At 35.0% G+C, this 23,277-nt stretch overlaps 2 protein-coding genes across 2 annotated transcripts; one reads left to right on the top strand and one right to left on the bottom strand.

Annotated features, from left to right (window-relative positions):
- Positions 1-151: 151 nt before the first annotated feature.
- LOC102806521 (MICOS complex subunit MIC60-like) lies at positions 152-12,364 on the top strand. Its single transcript, XM_085504396.1, has 13 exons — positions 152-352; positions 1,901-2,010; positions 2,216-2,419; positions 3,056-3,194; positions 3,533-3,728; positions 5,053-5,192; positions 6,217-6,320; positions 7,117-7,270; positions 7,702-7,825; positions 8,873-9,096; positions 10,571-10,799; positions 11,011-11,094; positions 11,489-12,364. Exons 1-13 carry the CDS (start codon positions 314-316, stop codon positions 12,010-12,012), a joined length of 2,271 nt encoding a protein of 756 aa, XP_085360522.1. The 5' UTR covers positions 152-313; the 3' UTR covers positions 12,013-12,364.
- Positions 12,365-14,074: 1,710 nt separating this feature from the next.
- Positions 14,075-21,299, bottom strand: LOC102806622 (uracil-DNA glycosylase-like). The gene is made up of 8 exons (XM_085504397.1): positions 21,036-21,299; positions 19,512-19,715; positions 18,728-18,823; positions 18,254-18,308; positions 16,591-16,633; positions 16,147-16,235; positions 15,212-15,390; positions 14,075-14,678 (listed from the first exon to the last, which is right to left on the bottom strand). Exons 1-8 carry the CDS (start codon positions 21,267-21,269, stop codon positions 14,526-14,528), a joined length of 1,053 nt encoding a protein of 350 aa, XP_085360523.1. The 5' UTR covers positions 21,270-21,299; the 3' UTR covers positions 14,075-14,525.
- Between the last annotated feature and the right edge of the window lie 1,978 nt (positions 21,300-23,277).

The raw sequence follows: 23,277 nt of genomic DNA, 5'->3' as shown, positions 1-23,277 counted from the left end.
GGCGTTCTGTTTTGAATAAAAGATAAAACATATAAATTTAGGTATTAAGTTTATTTTTTTCAATATAAAGCGTTTATTTATATTTTATACGACAAATAAATTCAGTAACTAGATAAAACAATAAAAGTAAACGAATATTTCTACACTACAGTTTTTCTTCTCTGCGAACGATCCAGCTGTTCTACCCAGAAACCCCTAATTTGTCGGTGCCTGACCTTTCGTGGACGAGCAGACGTGCATTGAAGTCTGCTGATGTCTTCACCTATAAGTTGACGGAAATCTGATAATTCGATCGCCGTGATACATTTTAGCGATGTTGAGGGTGGCTAGACAGGTACCCGGGAGAGTAAAAGTAAGTAATACTAAATGAATAAATATTGACTTTGGGTGTTCCATGATTTTAGGATCGTTATCAACTTCATCTGATACTGTGCTAAAGTTGGTACATTATACAATAGCCATGTAATGTATTATGACAAATATGCTCAGCATAAAACACTGGTAATTGGTGTAGTGTTTACGTGTTTAAGGTTACCAGACGTTAACATAGACATCGGAGTTTTATTGAAGTGACATAAAGCTGCAACATAAATTACCGTTATAGATCATGTCAAAGTACAGTGGCAAAAGTCTATTGAAAAATTGTCAAACGGACTTTGAGATTTTTATTCATAATTTAGCATGAATGTAGCAAAGCATTTGAAAAACTAATCTTCCAAACCGTGGCTTGAATTAAGGAAGAGCAGGACTATAGAAGTGTCATCCTGTATACTGGTAAAATTGTCAATTTGCTGTAAATTCTTGATGTTATATAAAAATATTTTTTTTTTTTATCTTTTCAGGGGTCTTGTTATTAAGTTTTAAACTCACCTCTCCAAAATTTCACGCAACTTTTTTAATTCGTGTGTGATCTTCAGCACATATCACACACTTTCAGACACCTATAGATCCTTGGTGACATCCAATTTTTGAGAATATGTTATTTTGTTGTTTTGTACCATACAGAGCCCTCAGTTGTGTAATGAAGTTATTATTAATGTTCTATCCTCTGGATCTTATCCAAGTATGCAAATGTACATGCTAATTAGCATTTTATTGCATAAAATTTAATCATATTGATGATATCCCTAAGTGTTTGATGTCACAAACTTTGATTTAAGTGTCTGTTAAACATTCCACAGCCAAGATTAGAAACAGTTTCTAATCTTGGCTGTGGAATGTTTGGATATTATACTATGAACAATTTGTGATAATTTTCTCATCAAAATTTTCATTACAAACTACAACATTCCTAAACAGTATGAACAAATGAGTCTTGAGAACAAACATTTGGGTAGTTTCACTGCCTGATAACCATATTTGGTGAAAACAAAGACCGAAAACTCAGAAAACTGTACTTTGGGTTAGTTGTCAGGACTACCCCTACATGTGCAACATATATCAATTTAGTTGTTTAGGATATCCTCTAAGTTGTGTATGTGTAGTTTTCTCAACATTAGCTGTTTTCATTGGCTTTTCGATTGGCATTCCACTGCAGCTCGCACTGAGCCCATAAAAATAAACGGTACAGTGTGGCACGTCTTAGCAACGGAGTACGTTCTGTGAGTTAGTAGAGAATAAAGTAAATTATCCACTCAGACTTCACCCAATACAAGCATGTGAATTCCTCACACATGTAGATTTCCACCAAGAAGTTAAAAAGTGTGATGTTCGTGGTGGAGAATTCTACTATTGTTGCAACCATGTTCTACATGAGTACCTGAAATAGCTAGCTTCTTCACTTTCAGCTTTCTTTGTATACTACCGGTAATAATCATCACAAAAATATTTCAACATCACTACAATTATAATAAAAATACTCATCAGGTTTGAATAATTAATGCTTTGTATGTTGTTACAGTGCCTGGGTTGCAGTAGAAGAATTGGTAGAGTGCAGTCATGCAAATTGTGTACAAAACCCGGAGAAGCAAGTGAAGCTCCAAAGGTGCCCCCAACAGTACCACCTAAAAAGTAAGTATAAAGTGCATAGTGATACTACTATTTCGCAGGGCTCTAGTACGTCTAATGCACTTAAGAAGTGTTGGTCTTAATAATTGGTGGGTTTTTAAATTACCACCTGTCGTACAAATAAACATCAATGGTTTGATGGTATTCAAAGAATAAGTTTATCTGCTGTGGTTATTAATATATATTCTGTACAAAATACATTTTTCAGGCCACGAACTTTGCTGAAATTTCTTGGAGGAACCTTGGTGGTTACAGGAGGTGCTTTAGTAGGAAGCTTTGCTTATGCTAAAGTTGACCCTGAATTCCGAAAGCAAGTTGAAAGCAATTGGCCATTTCTGAATCCTCTGTTTGAGGAATTTTTCGATGAGAATGGCAAGTCAGGAAATGGAGAGAAGATGGACCTGATGCAAAGGTAATGTATTAGTAACTCTGGGTAATGTTGTATGATGAATACACTGATACCTGGGTGGATTTTTGTGATTAGTGTGTTCTCTTCATGTCAATTGTACATGAGACTATTAGCTAATCTCGGCCAACTGCTTGTTCCAAGTATAACCACTGTAATACATTTCACACAGAATTTTTGGGGGCTGATGCAAACTAGTGGTTCCTTGTATTCAGTGTCCGTTTAGGAAAACATGCATTCTCTTGTCAGGGTAGTTTGTATGATATCTGTAATTCAGCTTCCCACCTTGAACTGGTATAAACATAGCACACAAATATATATATACATACTTATTTACATACGAACAATAGCTATATATTACTTAAAGGAACTGAATAAATTAATTAATATGCGATAAAAAGAAAATAGTGAGCTGTATTTCTTACAAGTTTTCCTATCAATTCAACTACAGTATATGGTACATATTCATCTTCTACTGAGGAAAGCCCATTATATTGAGTTATCGCCATTTTCTATATACAACTTTGGTATTACCAGGGTAGCACTGTTTGAAGTGTATCACCATAGGTGCATATGTAAATCTTTTTGTGTGAATTTTCACTAACATTTCACAAATTAAATTCATAATTTTGTTTTTTGCAGGATTAAAGGTGCTTTTCCATCTGTGCCGTCATTTTCAGTACCATCCAAATCAAATATACCATTCATCACTGATTCACCAGATGAAGCCGTTAAAACAGACACTAAAAGTTTACTTCCAAAAACACCACAATCTGAAAAGGTTTGTAAAACAATCTTGATATCTATTTGTAATGTGTTGTGTTGATACAACTCAGTGGTGGCAAAATTCCAAATGCAGTTCTGAGTATCACTGGTTATCCCTCTTTGAAACAGTACATTTAGTTGTTTGATTACGCATGTAATTGATGAGTGCAGTAAACGGTTGCCTCTTGTGGTGAATTGGGTACCTGCACTTATGGTATATTGTAGTTTATCAAATCAAAATTCATAGTCATTTTTGCTATAAACAAACTACTGAACTGAATGTGGTTTTTATTGTGTTTATTACCTGATTGTGCAGCGTTTGTGTTAAGTATATACAAACTCTTCTCTTCTTAGGAACCTACCCCATCCAAAAAAGGTGCTGTACAAAAAACTGCACCTGTAGCAGAGGATAAAGCAAAGGGGGCAGAAGCAGAGAAAGCAAAGAAGCAAATAGAAGAAAGAGAAGCTATAAGACAAAAAGAAAAAGAAGCTAAAGAAAGGGAAGCAAAACTTATTGAACAAGAAATTGATGAAGCTGCAGATGAGGCTGGTAAGATTACTTTTGAATCCTTGCTCTGATAGAATCTTGTTTCCTCAACAGTCTTTGAAATGTTAGTGTAGTTTGAATTGTGTTGGATGCTATCAATGTTTTATATGATAAGGGTATGCAACTTTTATATCTATAAATCTATTCACTGTAGAATACTTTTTGCTTGAAATTTATTTTCGTTGAAGAGTTGATTCTGTGAAAATAAAATCCAGCGAATATATTTGTTTCCCTATATTTCACATTCAACTCAACAAAAATCAGTGAAAATAAATTCCATACAAAACACCCAAAAAGCCTTTTCAGCAAAAATTAATTATTAAAAATAAAGTATTTCACAGTATTAGAGTTATAATAACCCCCCCCCCCTAATCAGTTAAGTTATTTCTGACCAATTGCAACACAGGGTGCATGCTTGTTTGGCAGGTTCAATAATAAGATAGAAATGAATGTTATTACCATATTCAAAAAGGTAAAAATACCCCCACCCCCACCCCGGCGATCTTTTAGAAAAACTGTCTTTTTTGGGAGCAAGTACTGGCTCCAAATTATTGCGCAGGGCAATCTTTTAGTGCTTTTTTATCACTACTGTACTTCAATTCATAATATAATATATTGCTGGTAATAACAGGTTTACTCATTCGTGGTAATCACAAATTTACATCATAATCTTGAACACTCATCACGCAATTACAAAAAACATAAAATGAAAACGACTCCTGAATTCAATATTTATATTTCTGAAACTTAACTCTGCACTAGATATTTTTGGCAACTTGTAAATAAAGTTGCAGTGTTTTTTTGGCAACCAAAAGATCACGCACCTACTGAAACATCACCTATAGGCAAGTTTGTCTGACAAATAATACACATTCCTTAAATACACAAGGACACAGACTTTCATTTGCATTAGTACAGTGTACTCATCTTATAATTAACGTGACATAATTTACGGTCATCATCGCATATCCCACCAGTTGTGTACCCAGGGGTTTTTCTAGAAAAGAGGGAGCACTGCAATTCAGCGGCACCTCCAAGTGGGGGAGATAGGGTTTTCCCTACCAGGGTGTGGAGTTTTTGATAATTCTAAGTTAAAATGGAGCTATCCAATAGGTCACAATTGAAGACTGTGGCAACATGTGTTTCTTGGTCAGTCAGAATTTTATGGTTGCCAGAGGATCTGCTCCCCAGGGTAAGGGGGTGCATAGCCATGGCATGAGGGTGCTGCGCCCCTGTTCCCTTGTTGTACCCTTATCTTATAAGTTCTTTATATTTTACATGTACATATACAATGAGTTATTAATAACAGGTTTATCTCATGTTTCAGCTATGCATGCAATAATAGATTCAATGTTAGACTCCTGTGTTGGTGTTTCACATCGTGCTATTGATTCTCAGCATTATGCCTTAGACGCTATTCAGATACACAGTGATCAACTTAAATATGCCATGGATGATTCCAAAGCAGTAAGTTTATTTTTATTTCTATTTTCTGGTTGTTTTGCTAGGTAATCATATGCATATACATTTATATTATAACTACTTATATTCAAGAAATCCTTAGTGATTGGACGAGAAATGATCATGTGGTATAGAATACATTACCCCTCTGTTTATGCAAATCATACCAACAGTTCCCTCGGTTTATTTCGCTAAGTCAAGGCTTGTAAATATAAATATGTAAATAAACACCATTGCGTAGGATAGCCAAGTTAACAATAGAAAATTGGGACATAGAAATGTAGTAAGAAGTGGAGAAACGGAGAAAAACTCGCCAAAACCAGATCGATATTCCAATCTTATGATATGAGCAGCTCTCTGGATTGCATTCGCACTCCCACATGTAGCATGGCAACACAAATGACACATACAATTTGAAAATGTATTACAAACACAACCAGGAAAGCAAATTCTGATCTTTATTTGCCAGATCTCAATAACAAAATATGATACTACACAACTACATGCCTCATATACCCTTTATTTGCAGCTACCGTAATAATGTTACTTCTTTATTAGCCCCGCTGTCGACTTTGTCGAGCGGAGCTTATCATATGAGTGATTGTCCGTCGTCCGTGTCAATGTTTTACTTTTTCGACTTCTTCTTGAAAACTACAAGCCTGAATACTTTGATACTTGGTGTATATGTACCTTGGGTACTCCTCTCTTAGATTTGTTCATCTCATGATGATATCTTCAATTCTCTGTTTTTGATGAATATTTTTGTAATTTTTGGTAAAAAGTAATATTTTCCACTTCTTGTTGAAAACCGCAAGTCTGATTGTTTTGATATTATACATATCGTTCATTTTCTAATGATATCTTCTGTTCTTTAATTGAAATGTGCGGAGCTATCTCAGCTGAGAGGCTGCTTGTCTTTTTCTAAAGGTGATTTTGTATAATTACAAAGCTTTTTTAAAATATATGTCAACATCACCTAAAATGTGATGAATTATACTAATGAAACACTTAATAAACATTGTCTTAACAGAAAACGTCAGAAGAAAAACAGATGCAGTGGGAGTCTGTGACTGGAGCACTAGATGCTAAGAAGGATGCTATTGCTGTGGCTGATTTAGATTTAGACACAGCAAAGTAGGTGTGACCATGGTAATTTAAATGTAGACATAGCAAAGTATGTGTAACCATGGTGATTTATATTTAGACAAAGCAAAGTTAGTGTAACCATGATGATTTATTAGTTGATGACACAGCAAAGTAAGTATAACCATGATGATTCAGATGTAGACACAGCAAAGTTAGTGTAACCATGGTGATTTAGTTGATGACACAGCAAAGTAAGTATAACCATGATGATTCAGATGTAGACACAGCAAAGTTAGTGTAACCATGGTGATTTAGTTGATGACACAGCAAAGTAAGTATAACCATGATGATTCAGATGTAGACACAGCAAAGTTAGTCTAACCATGATGATTTAGTTGATGACACAGCAAAGTAGGTGTAACCATGGTGATTCAGATGTAGACACAGCAAAGTAAGTATAACCATGATGATTCAGATGTAGACACAGCAAAGTTAGTGTAACCATGATGATTTAGTTGATGACACAGCAAAGTAGGTGTAACCATGGTGATTCAGATGTAGACAAAGCAAAGTAAGTATAACCATGGTGATTCAGATGTAGACACAGCAAAGTAAGTGTAACCATGGTGATTTAGTTGATGACACAGGAAAGTAAGTGTAACCATGGTGATTTAGTTGACACAGGAAAGTAAGTGTAACTATGGTGATTTATGCGTAGACACAGCAAAGTAAGTGTAACCATGGTGATTTAGATGTAGACAGACACAGCAAAGTAAGTGTAACCATGGTGATTTAGTTGTTGACACATCAAAAGTTCCAAACACGTTATTTTTCTTTATTACAGAGAAGAGTTTGAAAAGTTGAGAAAGACATTAGAAGAGGCCAAGTTGCAGGCATCAAAGTCTAAGTTCACTCAAAGTTCGCTGGCCTCTGTTATAATTGGTGCTGAAGAGACTTTGAATCTAGTTAGTTATGATCTGGACACTGCTGTAGCCGAGGTAATCCAGACTATTTTCTATTTTCATTATTCATAGCAATGCCATGAAGTACTTTCACAGAATACTCAGGTCGTGTGATATGCTGATGCCACTTAGTTGTATTGCCATAATAGTAATACACAGGTTTGCTATTTTTGTGTAAAAACAATCATTTTCTTGGATAGTAAGGAATACAGAATACTATTCCAGTGAGGAAAATGTAATTTGATAAAGATTCCATCTTAATTAAGTCACATGAATTACGAGATGGTCAAAAAATCACAAGATAAACGTACATAAAGGAAATCACTAGTCGGTGAAAGAATGATTTATACATGGAATTTTGATAACATATCACCAAACATGTTTGTGAAATTTGCCTACCCGAATCTTTGATGGTACTTGTTCATATGACTTAAATAATTGACTTACCAGATGTTACTGCTTCATAGGTGACTTCAGCTAAAGCCGAGTCCAAGATCCTTTCAGAATATCATGATTTAGTGGACAAAGGAAAGCAACAATTCAAAAAAGAACTTGAAAGTATTATGCCAACTGTAAAGCTTGGAAAGAAAGGTAACTCAAATTTTGAGCATATACCTGTACATGTACTTGTAGCACAAAGTGGCCTTTCGTACAGTTAGTGATGTATATGTGCAGTGTGGGAAACGCCGAGACGGGTAACTTTCGTATCGGACTGTTTGAATTTCAAACTTCCCTGTCCGGTAGTTGGGTGACATGTTACCACATTCTTCCGCCGAATTTAAAATAATTAGAACAAGCTACCATTCTTTATTTGTGCTCTAAACATTTTAAACAGAAACGTGATCAGCCAAAACTATGAAAATATTGCATTGCTGTTGCACATCGCGACTGGCCGACACGCATTCTCAACCCACAACACGAAATCCATTGACTTATTAACATAATAATAGGTACGTGACCTTGGGTCAGAACCTATCTCCCATGGTGCAGTGAGACTTCCGGTGACCCCTGACCAGTTCTATCGTTGCGTAGTTTGTTACAAGGTTTTCATTTCGCGTACAACATGTAACAAAGAAACAGAAGTTGAGCATCGATAGAATTGCGACAAATAAGGAGTATGACCAGTCAAAACGTATCCGCAAAATCGTTCCAAGCTGGAAGACAGAGTTCAAAGAATGGCTGTTCACCGATGACACTGGTAATCATACAGTGTATTGCCGTATCTGCCGGGCTATTTACGGGCCGTTATCAAACCGCAAAATACCAGACAAACTCCGTAAGTACGGAAAGGGATCATTTGGAACCGGGTGTACCAACTTAAGACAAGATGCCCTCACATGCCATGAAATGTCATTTGGTCATAAACAAGCCAAATCGATATTCGACGCAAACAATGCTCCACCATCAAAACAACTTCCTGCTGATAGAAAACAATTGAATTAATGTGCGGGACTGGTAACATTTTAGCATGGCTTGTAACTTTTGAAAGTTACCAGCCCTGATGTCTGGTATGTGATCTGGACAAATTTCCTGCACTGATATGTGTATAATGTAATAATATATTTTGTTGTTTTGATATTCTTAAATGTTTAAGGCTTCATATTTATATCTTTTCTTATACTTGCTTGTTTGCATTAGGCAAGAAATTGACAGAAGATGAACTAAATTCACTGATCGCACATGCCCATCGTAGAGTGGAACAACTACAAAAACAACTAGCTGAACAGCAGGCTAGAGAACAACAACGAGTAGGTATTGCGTTAAATAAACAGAAAGAAGAAGACAGGAAAGAAAGTGATGCAAGAGTCAACCGTGAATTGGGAAGACAAAAAAAAGAATTTAGTGTTCTCCAGCAAAAAATGGTAACATTTTCATGAATATTCTTAGTTTTAATAGCCAATAATTAGAATAGCAATACTAACAATCCACAGAAATTTAACTCTATTTTCCTTATTAATAATAATTGCGCAATTACTGGTAACATGTTTCCAGGGAAATTGTATTTTCAATAAAAAAATGTAAAATCTAGAATTTCCCTATCAAAATAAAAATGATTAATTATGGATTGATTTTAACACTAAACATATTACTGTTATATGCGCTAAAAATATTGTATCATCATTCTACATGTACATTAATGGCAATTTATTTAGTACACTCAAGGTGTTTTGAATGTTTTTATAATTAGTTTGATTAGAACTACTGTAAAATACTTTATTTTTATAGTTGGAATTAATTTTCGCTGAAAAGACTTCTTTGGTGTTTTGTATGGAATTTATTTTCACTGATTTCTGACGAGTTGAATGTAAAATATAGGAAAAAAGGTATATTTGCTGGATTCGGTCTCCGTGCATCCGTGGTCATATCTCAGAATCCCTTGGGCCGATTCCGTTCATTCTTTGCATGTGCCTAGTACTTTATGTGGAACATATGCACATGCAGTGGTTTCGATTCAAAATGGCCGACTGGCAGCCATCTTGTGTTTTGAAAATGTTGTATTTTGGACCTGCTTTGTCAGTTTTCATTCAAACTTGGTACATAGATTATACATGTTAGGATACATGTTCCCGACCGTGTGTCCATGCGTCAGTCTGTCCAGAGTCATGTTTCAGAATCCTGTGGACCGATTCTGTTCATTCTTTGCATGTGCCTAGTACCTTATGTGTCCCACATATGTCCCATATGCACATGCCTTGTCATTCAAACTTGGTACATAGATTATACATGTTAGGATACATGTCCATGACAATTTATTTTGCAATTGGATCACAGCTGGTCGACTGGCAGGCATCTTGTTTTGTTTTTTTATGCGGTATCTTGGACGTGCTTTGTCAGTTTTCATTCAAATTTGGCACATACATGTACTTTATACATGTTAGGATGCATGTCCATGACAATTTGTTTCAAAATCTGGTCAAGGATGGCCGATTGACAGCCATTAGACTTTTTGGCCTCACTACTATATTTCCACAATTTATGTACCATTTTCATTTGTATTTGGCACATACATCATACATATCAGTGTGTTTCATAATCAGATCAAAGATGGCCGAATAACAGCTGTTTTTATTTTTGGCCATATTACTACTACATGAAACACGTGTTTTGATGTAAATAAACAATCTGTTGTATACGCCACTTGAAACTCAAGTTTCAAGCACACGCTTGCGACAACCCCTCCGCTTTAATATGACAAGCACAAAGAGAACTTTAACAAATTTAACGGGGACTGTGTCATTTTCAATGACTTGTTTTCACTGAATCATTCTTCAGCAAAATTGAATTCCAAGCGAAAATAAAGTGTTTTACAGTAACTAATACATTAATGTTTTTCAGAAAACTGAACTGCAACGTGAATATGAACTTGAAATGAGACACCAGTTGATGAGACAAGCGGCTGCTCACAGTGATCACATTAATGACGTCCTCAGAGTACAATCTAAAGAATTGGAACAACAATTTGACAAGAAAATGGAAGAAAGAGTTAACGATGAACGTGAGAAATATCAGGTTGAGTTACATGGTGCATTGGCAAGGCTACGTGGTGTGGAATCAGCAATTGAAGGTATGGCAATCGCTGATTCAGTGTCATGACATGACATATCAAGAATGATTTACAAAATTACTATTTAATAGCTCCAAATGCCTGCTCTCTAGAAAACCTGTATTAAGGAACACTGTTTTGTTTTATCAACTTACAAATTTTGCAATAGCCCAGGTATGACATATTTACAAACTCGTATTAATACTTATTTGGTAAAATGTATCAATTTCAGACAGAGCAGATCTAGAGAAACAATCTGAAAATGCTCAAGAACTATGGCTTGCATGTGAGGCACTTCGAAGGACAGTCAAGTATGGTATGAACACTACTTTCTAATGTCTATTTATCTGAAGGGCAGAGCATGTGCATGTTGCGAGTCCCACCCAACAGGAATCTTATTTCCATAGCAACTGATTTTACAGGGTCAATACAGAGAACAGGCACCTGTGCAGTTCTGACGTGTGTTCATTTAACCTATTCACCACCAGACTTTCTCATTCAAATTATTCTGCACTTTTTTCTTATATTATTCAATATTTCTAGAAATGAATCTTAGTTTTGGAGCCAACAGACAATATACAGGAACATTTTGTGAATTTGTGATGAAAGAGGGAACTAGTGGTGAAAAGGTTAAAGCTAATTTGACAAAAATACTCAAATGATTAAATAATGAGAAATGTCAAAGCAAACTTCTTAATTTATCTTCTTAGGTGAGAAGGGAAGCGATGTCCTGACTCCACTTGATAATGAGGTCGCAGCTATAAAAGAGGCTGGCAGCTCAATACCAGTTGTCCATGGTATACTAGAAGCAATCCCAGAAGATGCCTTAACAAGGGGAGTGTTTACAGAAGAAAGTCTAATTGCTAGGTGGAAACATGTCAAAAAAGTATGCAAGAGAGTTGCATTAGTTGATGAAGTAGGAACCAGTCCTTTTCGATATTTCTTGTCTTATTTTCAATCTTTTTTGATTATAGACAATCCCCGGCCACCGTTAGATGAAGAATTAGATCTTACTCAGCTTGATACATTTAAATTGTTAGCTTTTGCAGATTACCATATAAAACATGGTGATTTTGACCAAGCTGTTAGATATGTGAATCAGTTACAAGGTATGCCAAGAAGAGTGGCTGACACTTGGTTGAAAGAAGCTATCTTATTGCTGGAAGTCAGCCAAGCAGCTAATGTCTTGTCGGCCACAGCATCAGCGTCTGGATTAGGGGCACTCTGTATTTAGAATACAGTGCCATTTAAAATCAAGATTCTTGTGTGTGATTGACTGAGTGGTTTCTTTGCTGTAAGTTAAAATGCAAGTCTGTAACGATGAAATTCTTTGAAAAGTGTAATATTATAGGTAATTTAATTTTATCACGCTAAGCACAGAAACAACTACCAATATGCAAGCTTATTAGAACAGTAAATTGAATCCAAATGTGTTTGGTAAATTAATTCTTTGACTGGCCTGAAGAAAATTACGCCCTCCCCTACACACACACACCCCCTATACCTACCGGTAGTTTGATCAAGTGCACCCTGGCAAAATTTTACTTTAGCCTTGCTATTTTTTTAAAATAGTAAAAATGCAAAAACCATTATTCATTCAAAGGACCGCTGATGTTTTTGCCAAACCTTTGTACATTTTGTGTTATGGTAATTGTCATTGGGTGAATGTCAAAATAATGGTCTTTTTTCAGACCATTTTTATGTACGTTGCCTAATATATTTCATGCAGCAGTGTACTGGCTAATAAAAATCAGACTTCATCTACTCAATAGACCTTGTCAAAAAATGGTCGTCGGTGAGAGAAACACGTTTGTTTTCACCTTTCAAAGTGTTTTCAAATCTACTGTTCCACTGAGGTTTGAAATCATAATACTAGAAAATACTTTATTTTGGCTGGAGAAATGATTCTTTGAAAGTAAAATCCAGTGAATAGACCTTTTTTCCTATATTTTACATTCAACTGGTAAAAAATCAGTGAAAATAAATTTCATACAAAACACCCAAAAAGTCTTTTCAGCGAAAATTAATTCCAGCTAAAATAAAGTATTTTACAGTATTTAGAACAGAAGATGCGATGTGGGAGAGAATGAAACACTTTACGGAGCAAAAACTAAGTCAAATGGTTCTCTCGTTGTCAACAAAATGTTTGTTTTATTGATAAAGAAATGAATGTACAATTTCTTCAGTCAAAACAAACATTAACATGAATAATGATGATAATTTAGGCCACAGCTATGCACAGAATGCTAATTTTCATGGGAGGAAAAATGTTGCGGTAATGCTGTTCTGTACACTTTTCTAAGTTTGATGGCAGTGTTTTTTTTGTTTTTCTAAATCATAATGCTTATATCCCAGATCCACTAAATGTTAATGAACCAACTATTTTTGATTTTGAAATATTGTAATAATTTTCGAGTTTAATTGGAGCTTTTTTCAAATAAAGCTATTTAACACACCAGTACCAACTTGGATTGTTTTACATATATTTTGCGTCCTGAATAAATGTAATGTAAAAAGGTATAGGACTTTGTGTGTATATATTCTTATTGCAGTACAAAATCAACTGTTACGAAATGCCTGCGCTGCAATATGACAGGTAAAATTTACAAATATGAAAATAGTTTTGACTTACTGTGGAATACTTTATTTTTGCTGGAATTAATTTTCGCTGAAAAGGCTTTTTGGGTGTTTTGTATGGAATTTATTTTCACCGATTTTTGACGAGTTTAATGTGAAATATAGGAAAAAAAGTATATTCGCTGGATTTTATTTTCACGGAATCATCCCTTCAGCGAAAATAAATTCCAAGCGAAAATAAAGTATTCTACAGTAGTGTTATCCAATATTGGAGATGTATTGAGAAAGTTGTGCTAAAGTTAATGGCACCACAAAACGATTTCTCCATGGCTTTCTTTATTTTTGGTCTTTCACCCGACCCAATGCATTCTAAGTCTTGGAAATCTTTCCAGCCATGCCCAAAATATGATTCAATTTCAATAAAACAATGAAAAAAATGTGTAAACAATTGTTTATTGCCAAGGACATTTTGAATGAAGATAACCCGTCAATCCTGTCAACATAGCACAAGTGATCTCAATTACTGCAAGGTTATGGTGGTCATTTCTAATGGCTGCTACTGACTTGTATTGAATGTCGTAGACTGCCTTTACAGAATCATCAAATGCAAAGGCGAGAATAAAGTCATTTACTGAAGATAGTCCGATTGAATTTCTTGTACAGACAGCACCCTCTAGTACCCATGATTATTTTTGGATGATAAAGTGAACAAAACACAATAAAATTATAAAATCTTTATTAAAACGTTATTCTATATTTTGAAATCTATAAAATAATGATTACTACGACATAGATTCAACAGAGCAACATAAATATACATGTTAGGGCAGTTATAATCCTGTCCCTGAATGAATGACCCACTCGTGCTATAATTGGATGACTAGTATTCAGCATCAACTCTGCCAATATGGTAGTGCAGAATTCATTGTATTGCAAGATAAACCATTATACAAGTAGTGTATAAATATTCCACGATCTTATGTATTTGAAAGCAAGTCATAATTTTATACAGGTATTCATAATAGTTCTGGAATATATTGGTATGCAGTATTTGGTTTTTGAAAGTCAAACTATTATTTGCCAAAAGTGGACTTAACTGGATTAAATTACAGTAAAACTAATAAAAAATGTAGATATAAAAACATTATTCTGAACATTCAAGCAACTTGTTTAGTTGCCCAATGGGAGGTCTTTCCAGTTTATGGGACTCTTGTCCTGCTTCACCAGTATCTCGTTGGCTTTGGAGAAATGCTTACATCCGAGGTACCCTCTGTGAGCTGACAATGGAGAGGGATGCACTGACTTTAAAATGTGATGTTTCTTCTGTAAATAAAAAAGTATGATCTTTATATCAAGAGATATTGATGGAATTAGCCATGAAAAATATAAATGTGTATGAATTCAATTGTGAAACTTGTCAAGTATTGTAAATTACTTTATTTTAGCTGGAATAAATTTTTGCTGAAAAGACTTTTCCAGTGTTTTGTATGTAACTTATTTTCACTGAGTTTTGATGAGTTGAATGTAAAATATAGGAAAAAAAGATATTCGCTGAATTTTATTTTCACTTGATCATTCCTTCAGCGAAAAATAATTCCAAGTGAAAATAAAGTATTTGACAGTAATCATTTCAACACATTTTCATGTTTTTTTTTCTATAATTTCATTGTTAATTTTTGATTGAATGTACATAATTGCCCATTGGCCACAAGTCTTGATCAAAGCATTTCCTATACAACGAACAAAATTATGTGGATTTATTTCATGAAAAACGACAAAGATTGACTTCGTCATTCAGGGTTAAAAGGTCTCTACATATTTGGATTTCAGACAAGTATGAATAATATTCACTTTACCTTGTCAATAATAGCACCTTTCTTGTGAGCGTATGATCCCCATAGTAAGAACACCACACCATCTAAGTTTTTATTCAACCAACTAATGACTGCGTCCGTGAAGGTCTCCCAACCTTTGTTTTTGTGAGAATTTGCTACACCTGCTCTGACTGTTAACACAGCATTCAACAACAAGACGCCTGCAATAGCAATGTAAAGTGAACAATGTCATGCATGGCACAGTCCCAGTCAGTTATCAAATTTAAGAAGTACAGTTTTGTTTATAGCAATATAGTTTGAACATCAACATGTCAGATGATTAAAATGATTGATATTCAGTCATCTTGTATCTGATTGTCAAACAAGTACTCGTTCATATTCTCGGGGGTGGAGCTACGTCACAAGACGTTCCATGTTGCTAAGACGTGCACCAATGTACCATGTATTTCTATGGGTCGAGCGAAGAGCCAGTGAAAATTTGAGAAAACAACAGGAACTCAACTTTGAAGTAATCCTGAACAGTCAAATTTATATGCGTTACACACGCAGGGCTAATCTTGTTACACTATTCAGGGGAGTCTCAACAATCATCCCAAAGTACTATTTTCTGAGAGTTTTCGACCTTTGTTTTCAGCTTGATGGTTGCCATGACGTGAAAATGCCTGAATGTCCGCCTCCGAGGGATATTGCTCTGAAACAGCAGGACCAATCAGTCTTAACTTCACATTAGCCACAAGTCTTGTTTAAAGCTTTTTCATAAAGTATGGACAATTTTTTTTACTTTAGAGAGTTCAAAATAATAGAAAATTTGATCGATCGATACTTTTTCAATAATGCCTTGTGAAAAAATGTTTTTCTTCTCTAAAATAATTCAGGTAACACAAATTTTGCACTTTGTCAACAGAGGGCGCTGTGCAGAGGACAAATTTAATTGTTAATTTTCATTGTTGCCTGACCTTGCTTGGCCCATCCCTTTAAGTAACCATGTTCGGGAGACTGAAATCCATCTATGTCACTGCTAAGTTCTTTGTACATATTTACTAAGCTGAAAAAAAGAAAAATGAATATAATATTGGTGCGGCATTATGGGTTTTGCAACCACTTGTTGGCATGGTGATAAATATAACGTAACAAAGCTGGTACATCACATGAATGCGTACATATTCCTGATGAATAAACAATCATTTTGTGATGATTGTAAGATCTAATTAAATATAAAACTGATAGAATCCTACAATCTAGTTCAACGTGTCAAACAGATTAAATGTGTCAAACATGAGCAGATGATTATGGTACATTCAAGCAAAACTGCATTTTTTTATCAACTGTATCTGTCAAATGACCTCATGCATACTCATGACTAGAGAATGCTATTTGATATCAGAATGAACGTGACTCACCTTGGTGGCGGCCGGATTCCTTCTTGTACACTAAAACATAGCCCTGTGTATAAAATTACCATAAAGTTTATTTTTTGGTTAGAGATATATGAATAAATGGAGGGATGGGTTTTTATTGATTTATGATATGAAAGGCAACACTGTTAAAATACTCATATTAACAAGTCATTGTTAATGACACACTCCCCGTCCAAAATTTTGTGATCTGACATATCAATTTGATGCTGATGAAGTCATTGAGATTAGATTGAAACCATTAATAAGAGATGGATTTGTAAAAAAATATAAAAAATAAATCAAAGTTGTCAAACTATAAAAAAATAGTGCTTTTACACAAGAATTGGACATTGGGCAGTCATATTGAATCAAATTACAAAAATAATGTTCATGTTGATGTATCTATTGATATACTGTCTTTGTACAAAATTTAAACAGAAATGTTCATTGCATTCATTGGAAAGTAGGCATGGGTATCATGAAAAACAAAATAGCCACCAGCCAGCCATATTTGTTCGAATCACGAAAAAAATATGACGTGCACCTATAACCCAATATGTATGATCAACATATCAACTTTGATTTAAATTGGCCTAGTCGTCTTCAAGAAACAAATCCGGACATGTAAAAATGATGATTTAGCGCTTTTACATGGAAATTGGGCGTCGGTCGGCCAGCCATATTGAATTGAATCACAAAAATCATGTTGGTGCAGATGTATCTCTTGGTATACTATCTTTGTACAAAATTTAAAGAGAAACGTTCATTGCATTCAAGATAAAATAGCATGGGTACCATGAAAAGCAAGAGGGCCGCCAGTTGGCCATTTTTGTTCGAATCACAAAAAAAAAATGACGTGCACCTACAACCTAATATGTATGATGATCATCATACAAACCTTGATCCAAATCGGCCCAGTCATCTCTGCGAAACTGCTGCGGACACGTTTAGGTATCAGAAATAGCAAACTTTACATCCAAAATGGCCACCAGTTGGCCATTTTTGCTCCGTTCATAAAGACACGCATATGTAAGACATTATGTACAGTTTGAATGAAATCCATCAATGGGTGTCCGAGATACAGCGTACGTACATACGGATGGACGGACAGAACAAACACAAATTAATAGTCCCCATTTTCGTACTTCGTCCAAACTGGGACTAATTATGCAGTTGTGATATCAAAATTGACCTTTTGTTTTAACTGTGATTTTAGTTTTTGGCCAGTGTTATTTTTATATAGTGTTTAAAGACGAGTTAGCGAGATGGCGTCTTTTTTCACTCTAGAATGCCCCATGGCAACAGTCTTCCCAAATGTGCACATTGAAAATTGTTCACAAATTTAACACTACAGATTCAAATTTTCGTCTGATGATGAACGGTGATCCCCACATCAATATTTGCATATTCCACAACTATAATGAGTACACATCCTGGAGTACGCACACTGTACTCTCCGCTGCCCCCATAGGTCTTGATCCCTACTTTTCAGGCTCATCCTCTTTTTATGTTCAGTTTTGTGATGATTCACATAAAATAAAGAAATCAATCAGTATAATAATGTGCGGTATTGTGTGAAAATGATATTTAGATTTTTCAGTCAATACCTGGTGCAAAATTAATGATTTAAAATACATGTATACAATAATTCAAATTACTCTCTTACCATGTGCCTGTCTTGGTCCATGATAAGGATCCTGGCCAAGTATGACAACTTTAACCTAGAATAAACAATACATTAAAAATTCTAATTCTATATGCAGGTAATAGTGACAGAGTTCACTCTGATGGTTTATATTCAAATCAAAGCCTCGCTCTCATCACAAAATAATATTTATGACGGTGTATCTCATCTCTCAAATATCAACAGAAAAAAGTAACAATAGTTATAATAATAAAAACTTTTTCAATTTTCTGAAACACTGAAAAAAAATGTTTTTATGAAGTTTATTTTCACTGATTTTTGACGAGTTGAATATAAATCTGAGAAAAAAAGATTTTATTTTCACTGAATCATCCCCCTTCAGCGAAAATAAAGTATTTTACAGTACCCACTGTTGTACATTCTACGTGGAGGTCAAAATAATGCAGTGTAGGCACATGTGATGTTATCTAATATTTCAACTGTATATAAACTTACATCTCTGATATCACAACATTGTGTCCATGTGTATACTTGTTCTACTGGTGGATACACTGTATATTTCTGTCTTTCTGACTCAACAAAACTTTGCAGCTGCACAAACCATATACAGAAACAAACAGATAATCCTCATTAAATACATAACCTATATTTTCAATGCAATGATTTCAGCTAATCATAGTTAAAAAAAAATAATTTAGAATTTTGTTCTGAGCTCTTGGCATCCAATATTTGCGTTTATTGGTAATGTGTAAAAATAATATTATAGTTCTGTGAATATGTATTCATCGTATTTATCCACACATTTACAAAGAATAAGAACAAAAATTCTGGCCAATTCCTTTTTTACAACTGAAGCAGGTGCACATATATTTTCGTTTTAAATTTTATAAAAAATACACCATTCATGTGAAATTGAACGTCAAAAGAGGACAAACAATAGCATTGAAGTGGCGTCAAAACATCGCATGAGATTCAACGAACACAAAACTATTTTTTGGGTATTTCCATGCTTAATAATGATATACATTTTGATGAAGTAAAAATATCTCAATGCCATAGTCCTTCTGAATAATGCAAATTTAGACATTAAACGATAAAAATTCAAGTTCAAAATCAAATCATTTGATTTTTGTCTTTCACAGTGAATGTAAAATCACCTATTTTTAAAAATTATGATGAAATTATTGCTGACATACAAGTATGATCACAAATAATTATGCTAGTCTAAATACTAAGATCACCATCAAACTATACAATTATCCAAATACAATATTCTCACCTTTAAAAAATATGGTTTTGAGAATTCCGCTGCTAATGCTTTTTTCCATGACAAGCCCATGTGCTCGGGGGCATTGGGAACTAAACGTTTGTTGGCTTCTAGCTTCTTTAAAGCCTCTTCTTTCTTTTTGGCTATTAATGACTTTTGTTCTGGGGACAGTGGACTGGTTTGATCACTGCTTTTGAATTTCTTAGTTGGAGTTGTCTGTGAACAAGTAATAATACATTACCAACCTGATAATACTATTTTGAAATTTATTACAGCAAGTCTCAGTATTCGGGCAGCAAGTTAGCTAACTAACTTTCTCATTAGTTCACTGACAACTTTGGTTTTGACAAAGCAGCTGCAATGGATCATCACAAAGTTGATAGAATATCCAGAATTTTTGGCTATCCGCTCTGCTAAAATTGCCCCCCATACAGCCAAAACAAAGTCAGCTTGGACTTTCAGTTGCGAGACATGACAAAACAAATGCAGCCAGTGATACATTTCGAAAATAAAAATACAAACTATTTCAACTATTACCAACAACATTACGATTAAAAACTTTCCGTTTTTGACATTGTGAAATTCTTTTGTTTTTATGCAGTAAAATCATATTTACTAAAGTTATTGTTCATACATGAGTGGTCGAATACACTACATAGTTTATAATTTCATCAAGTGAAAGGGGCAGATAAGACTCCTCATCGCAACAGGTTGTATTTATTTCCAAGGCACGTGGTCGGTGCCTTGGGTTGCGTTTATTTTGTTTTTTTATTCCCGAAAGGTATCACTGGCAGCGTTTGTTTTGTCATGTCTCACAACTGAAAGTCCAAGCTGACACTGTTTTGGCTGTAATCACTTTTGTGTGAGTGTATCAAATCTTCTGTAAATGTTTTTGTCTCGGACGATATCGTTGAAACTTAGTTGACAGGTCACACCTTCACTCTAGTTAGATGATAAAATCTTTGGCCCACTGTTGCAAGGCAATAATAAAAAAATAGTTTTGAATACCTTTGTGCCAAATATATCTCCTCCCACAAATCTCTTACTTATCTTATACTACTCAGCTTGAGTGTTGGCCCAAAGATAAAAGATTAGTCTGTTCTACTGTTGCCATGACAATGACAGATAACTTTTCAAATTTTTGGTCATAGCTTCGCGAAAAAAATGTATTCACGTGCAAATCTTTGAGTCAAAATCTCAGACATATCTCATTCTAATTTACTTCTCAAGTTGAGTCCTAAACTTACGATTTTGTTTTTGAATTTGTCCTACCATTACCATGGCGACACCCGAAAAAAATATCTTTTTGAGCCTGGCGGATCGCCAATCAGCCTACCAGGTTGTTAAAATTGTGTGTTATCTGCTTTAGTGAAGTGTCTCACTTGGTGCCCCAATACTTGCTGTAAGCCTGGACGTAATAATTATGTAAAGTGTAACAATCGTTACCTCTGGTTCCAGTAAACCGTGGAGCTGCATCTAATTCACATTATTGTTATGCTATATAGCTAAATATCTCTATGCCTACCTACTGCCTACCTTTTCATCAGCCGCTGGGCTAGATAACACTGCCGACGAGTTCTGTTGTGTATCCGCAAGCGTCCGTTTCTCTGACGTTTTCGCTGGTTTCGGGCTAAAAAATGAAGAAATCTTTTTCTGCCCGATCATCTTGTAGTGTTTCCAATGATTAGTATGTAAGGTCAGATGTCCCTGTCTGTGGATGTGTTGGTACGCAACAGAGAGTAGCAACCGGAAGAACTGTGGTCGAAGCATGTGAATTCCCCGCGATTTTTAAGTGGGCTGGCCAATCAACGATACTGTTTGTTAGTTACGGCTTACCTCCAATAAAAAAAGTTGTAACCGCGACGTTACTAATACCACGCCAAGTAAAATCTGTTCAAACCTGGGTGTACTAGTATATATGTCCACATTTTGCAGCTGGGTAATACACATCTTCTTTAAATACATACATATACAATGCAACTACAAGATAACTCTGTGCACAGTTTTGACTCGCCCTACTTCACCATAGAGGGCACAGCACGAAAAAAAAACATGACGTAAACTCGTCCCCACAGTGACTGTGTTTAATGTAAAAATGAACCAGAACACTGTATTTCACTGAATTATACTTTATTTCAGAATAAAAGTAAATGTCAAAAGTTTAATGTCCTTGTCAAAATAATAGAAAAATACAAACTCTGTACGCACCGTGTAATGTGGAGCATACGCTTCAGTTCGAGTGTGGCCAATCTTATCAAAATTCGATGAAATCTCCGATTGAATGGCCCATACCTACATCGGATTTTAATCAGATTGAAGTGTGCCATCACATGATGATTTTCCTAACAGATCACTAGCGCTAGAATCTGATGTAAAACTAAGATACGAAACAACCGTTATTATTCTACTATTACACCATAAATAAAAACAACTTGAATGTGTGAATATGAAACACTTTTAATAACATGATTATTTCGTGATCACAGATAAGTAATTTTTATTGTACTGATCAAAATAAAGCTGACATTTACAAGGAGGTATACAAATGAGCTGATTATATTTTGAATGAATGCTTCAGTTGGTTGTCGTGTTAAGCAATTGGATATTTATTATTGAAAACACTGATTATTGTATTATCGAAGTTTCTTAAATACTGTACTATATATATTTGATTACATGTACCATGTTTGCTTTAAACCACGTCTATAAATATACATGTTGGTGACACATGTGCGAACGTGATAGAGAACACCACTTTATTACGCATTTCTATAATGTTAACTTTCGACTAGACTGGCGGAGTCAGGATGATTAGTTTTTTTTTTAGTTTAAATAAAATAAAAAAATTCGCGAAATGAAAGTGTTAGCGCGAAATCACCCCTTTGCAGTTACAGGTGATTTCGCGCTAACACCTCCATTTCGAGAATTTTGTTATTTTATTTAAACTACAAAAACAAATTAATCGCCCCGACTGCGCCAGTCTAACTTTCGACCAATGAGGGACATTCCCTGCCTGGGGTTCAGAATCCCACCGAGCCTATAAATAGGACGCGCAAGTATTTTACTAGTAGCGCCAGTCTTTACCGCGTTGTTGTGTTTAACGTTTGCTTACAAATTTCTTTATGGTAAATTTTCCGGTATATCAGTGGATATACTGTATTGACGTAATAAACTACTCTACGCGTTTATTCCTTACGTATTCGTTTCTTGTGATTGATTTGTTTGCATAGCATTTCTTACTTACTTTGGATATAAACCAGTCACGAATCATAACCCCACATTGGTAATGTACAAGAGTTTTTTTCAGGAGTTACGTGGCCCAGGAGGCAAAGACACAAACGCATTCGGTCACTTCCTACTCAAATGTTGCTGTACGTTTGGTATTTACGCACTGAATAGGGAAAGTTAGTAACGACGCAGGTGCAGGTGACTATGCTTGTATTACACACAATGAAACCAATACCCAGACTACGTTCTCTTGTTCTCGTCACTTTTTTTTTTTATAAAGTCCAGGTTTGTTAATATTTCACGGATAGAGTCTGACCACCAACCGTTGAACTCTTCTTTGCCTGTTGTCATAACGACGTCGATAAGCATCGAGCAATGACAATTGTTATAGATAGTGATCTAAAGACATATGTCTGGTCAAAAAACTATTTTTTGCAAATTATTTGGTCTGAATCTAATCATAATGTAGTTAAATCTTCAAATATTGACACCGAGTATTATGTCCAAATTATCGAGGCATGATTTATGTACCTGTGACAGAGGTTAATCA

This window comes from Saccoglossus kowalevskii, chromosome 10 (genome assembly GCF_978046115.1).
Source record: "Saccoglossus kowalevskii chromosome 10, keSacKowa6.1, whole genome shotgun sequence".
NCBI lineage: Eukaryota > Metazoa > Hemichordata > Enteropneusta > Harrimaniidae > Saccoglossus > Saccoglossus kowalevskii.
Note: the sequence above shows the minus strand (reverse complement) of the source record. Positions and strands in the feature narration are given on the sequence as shown.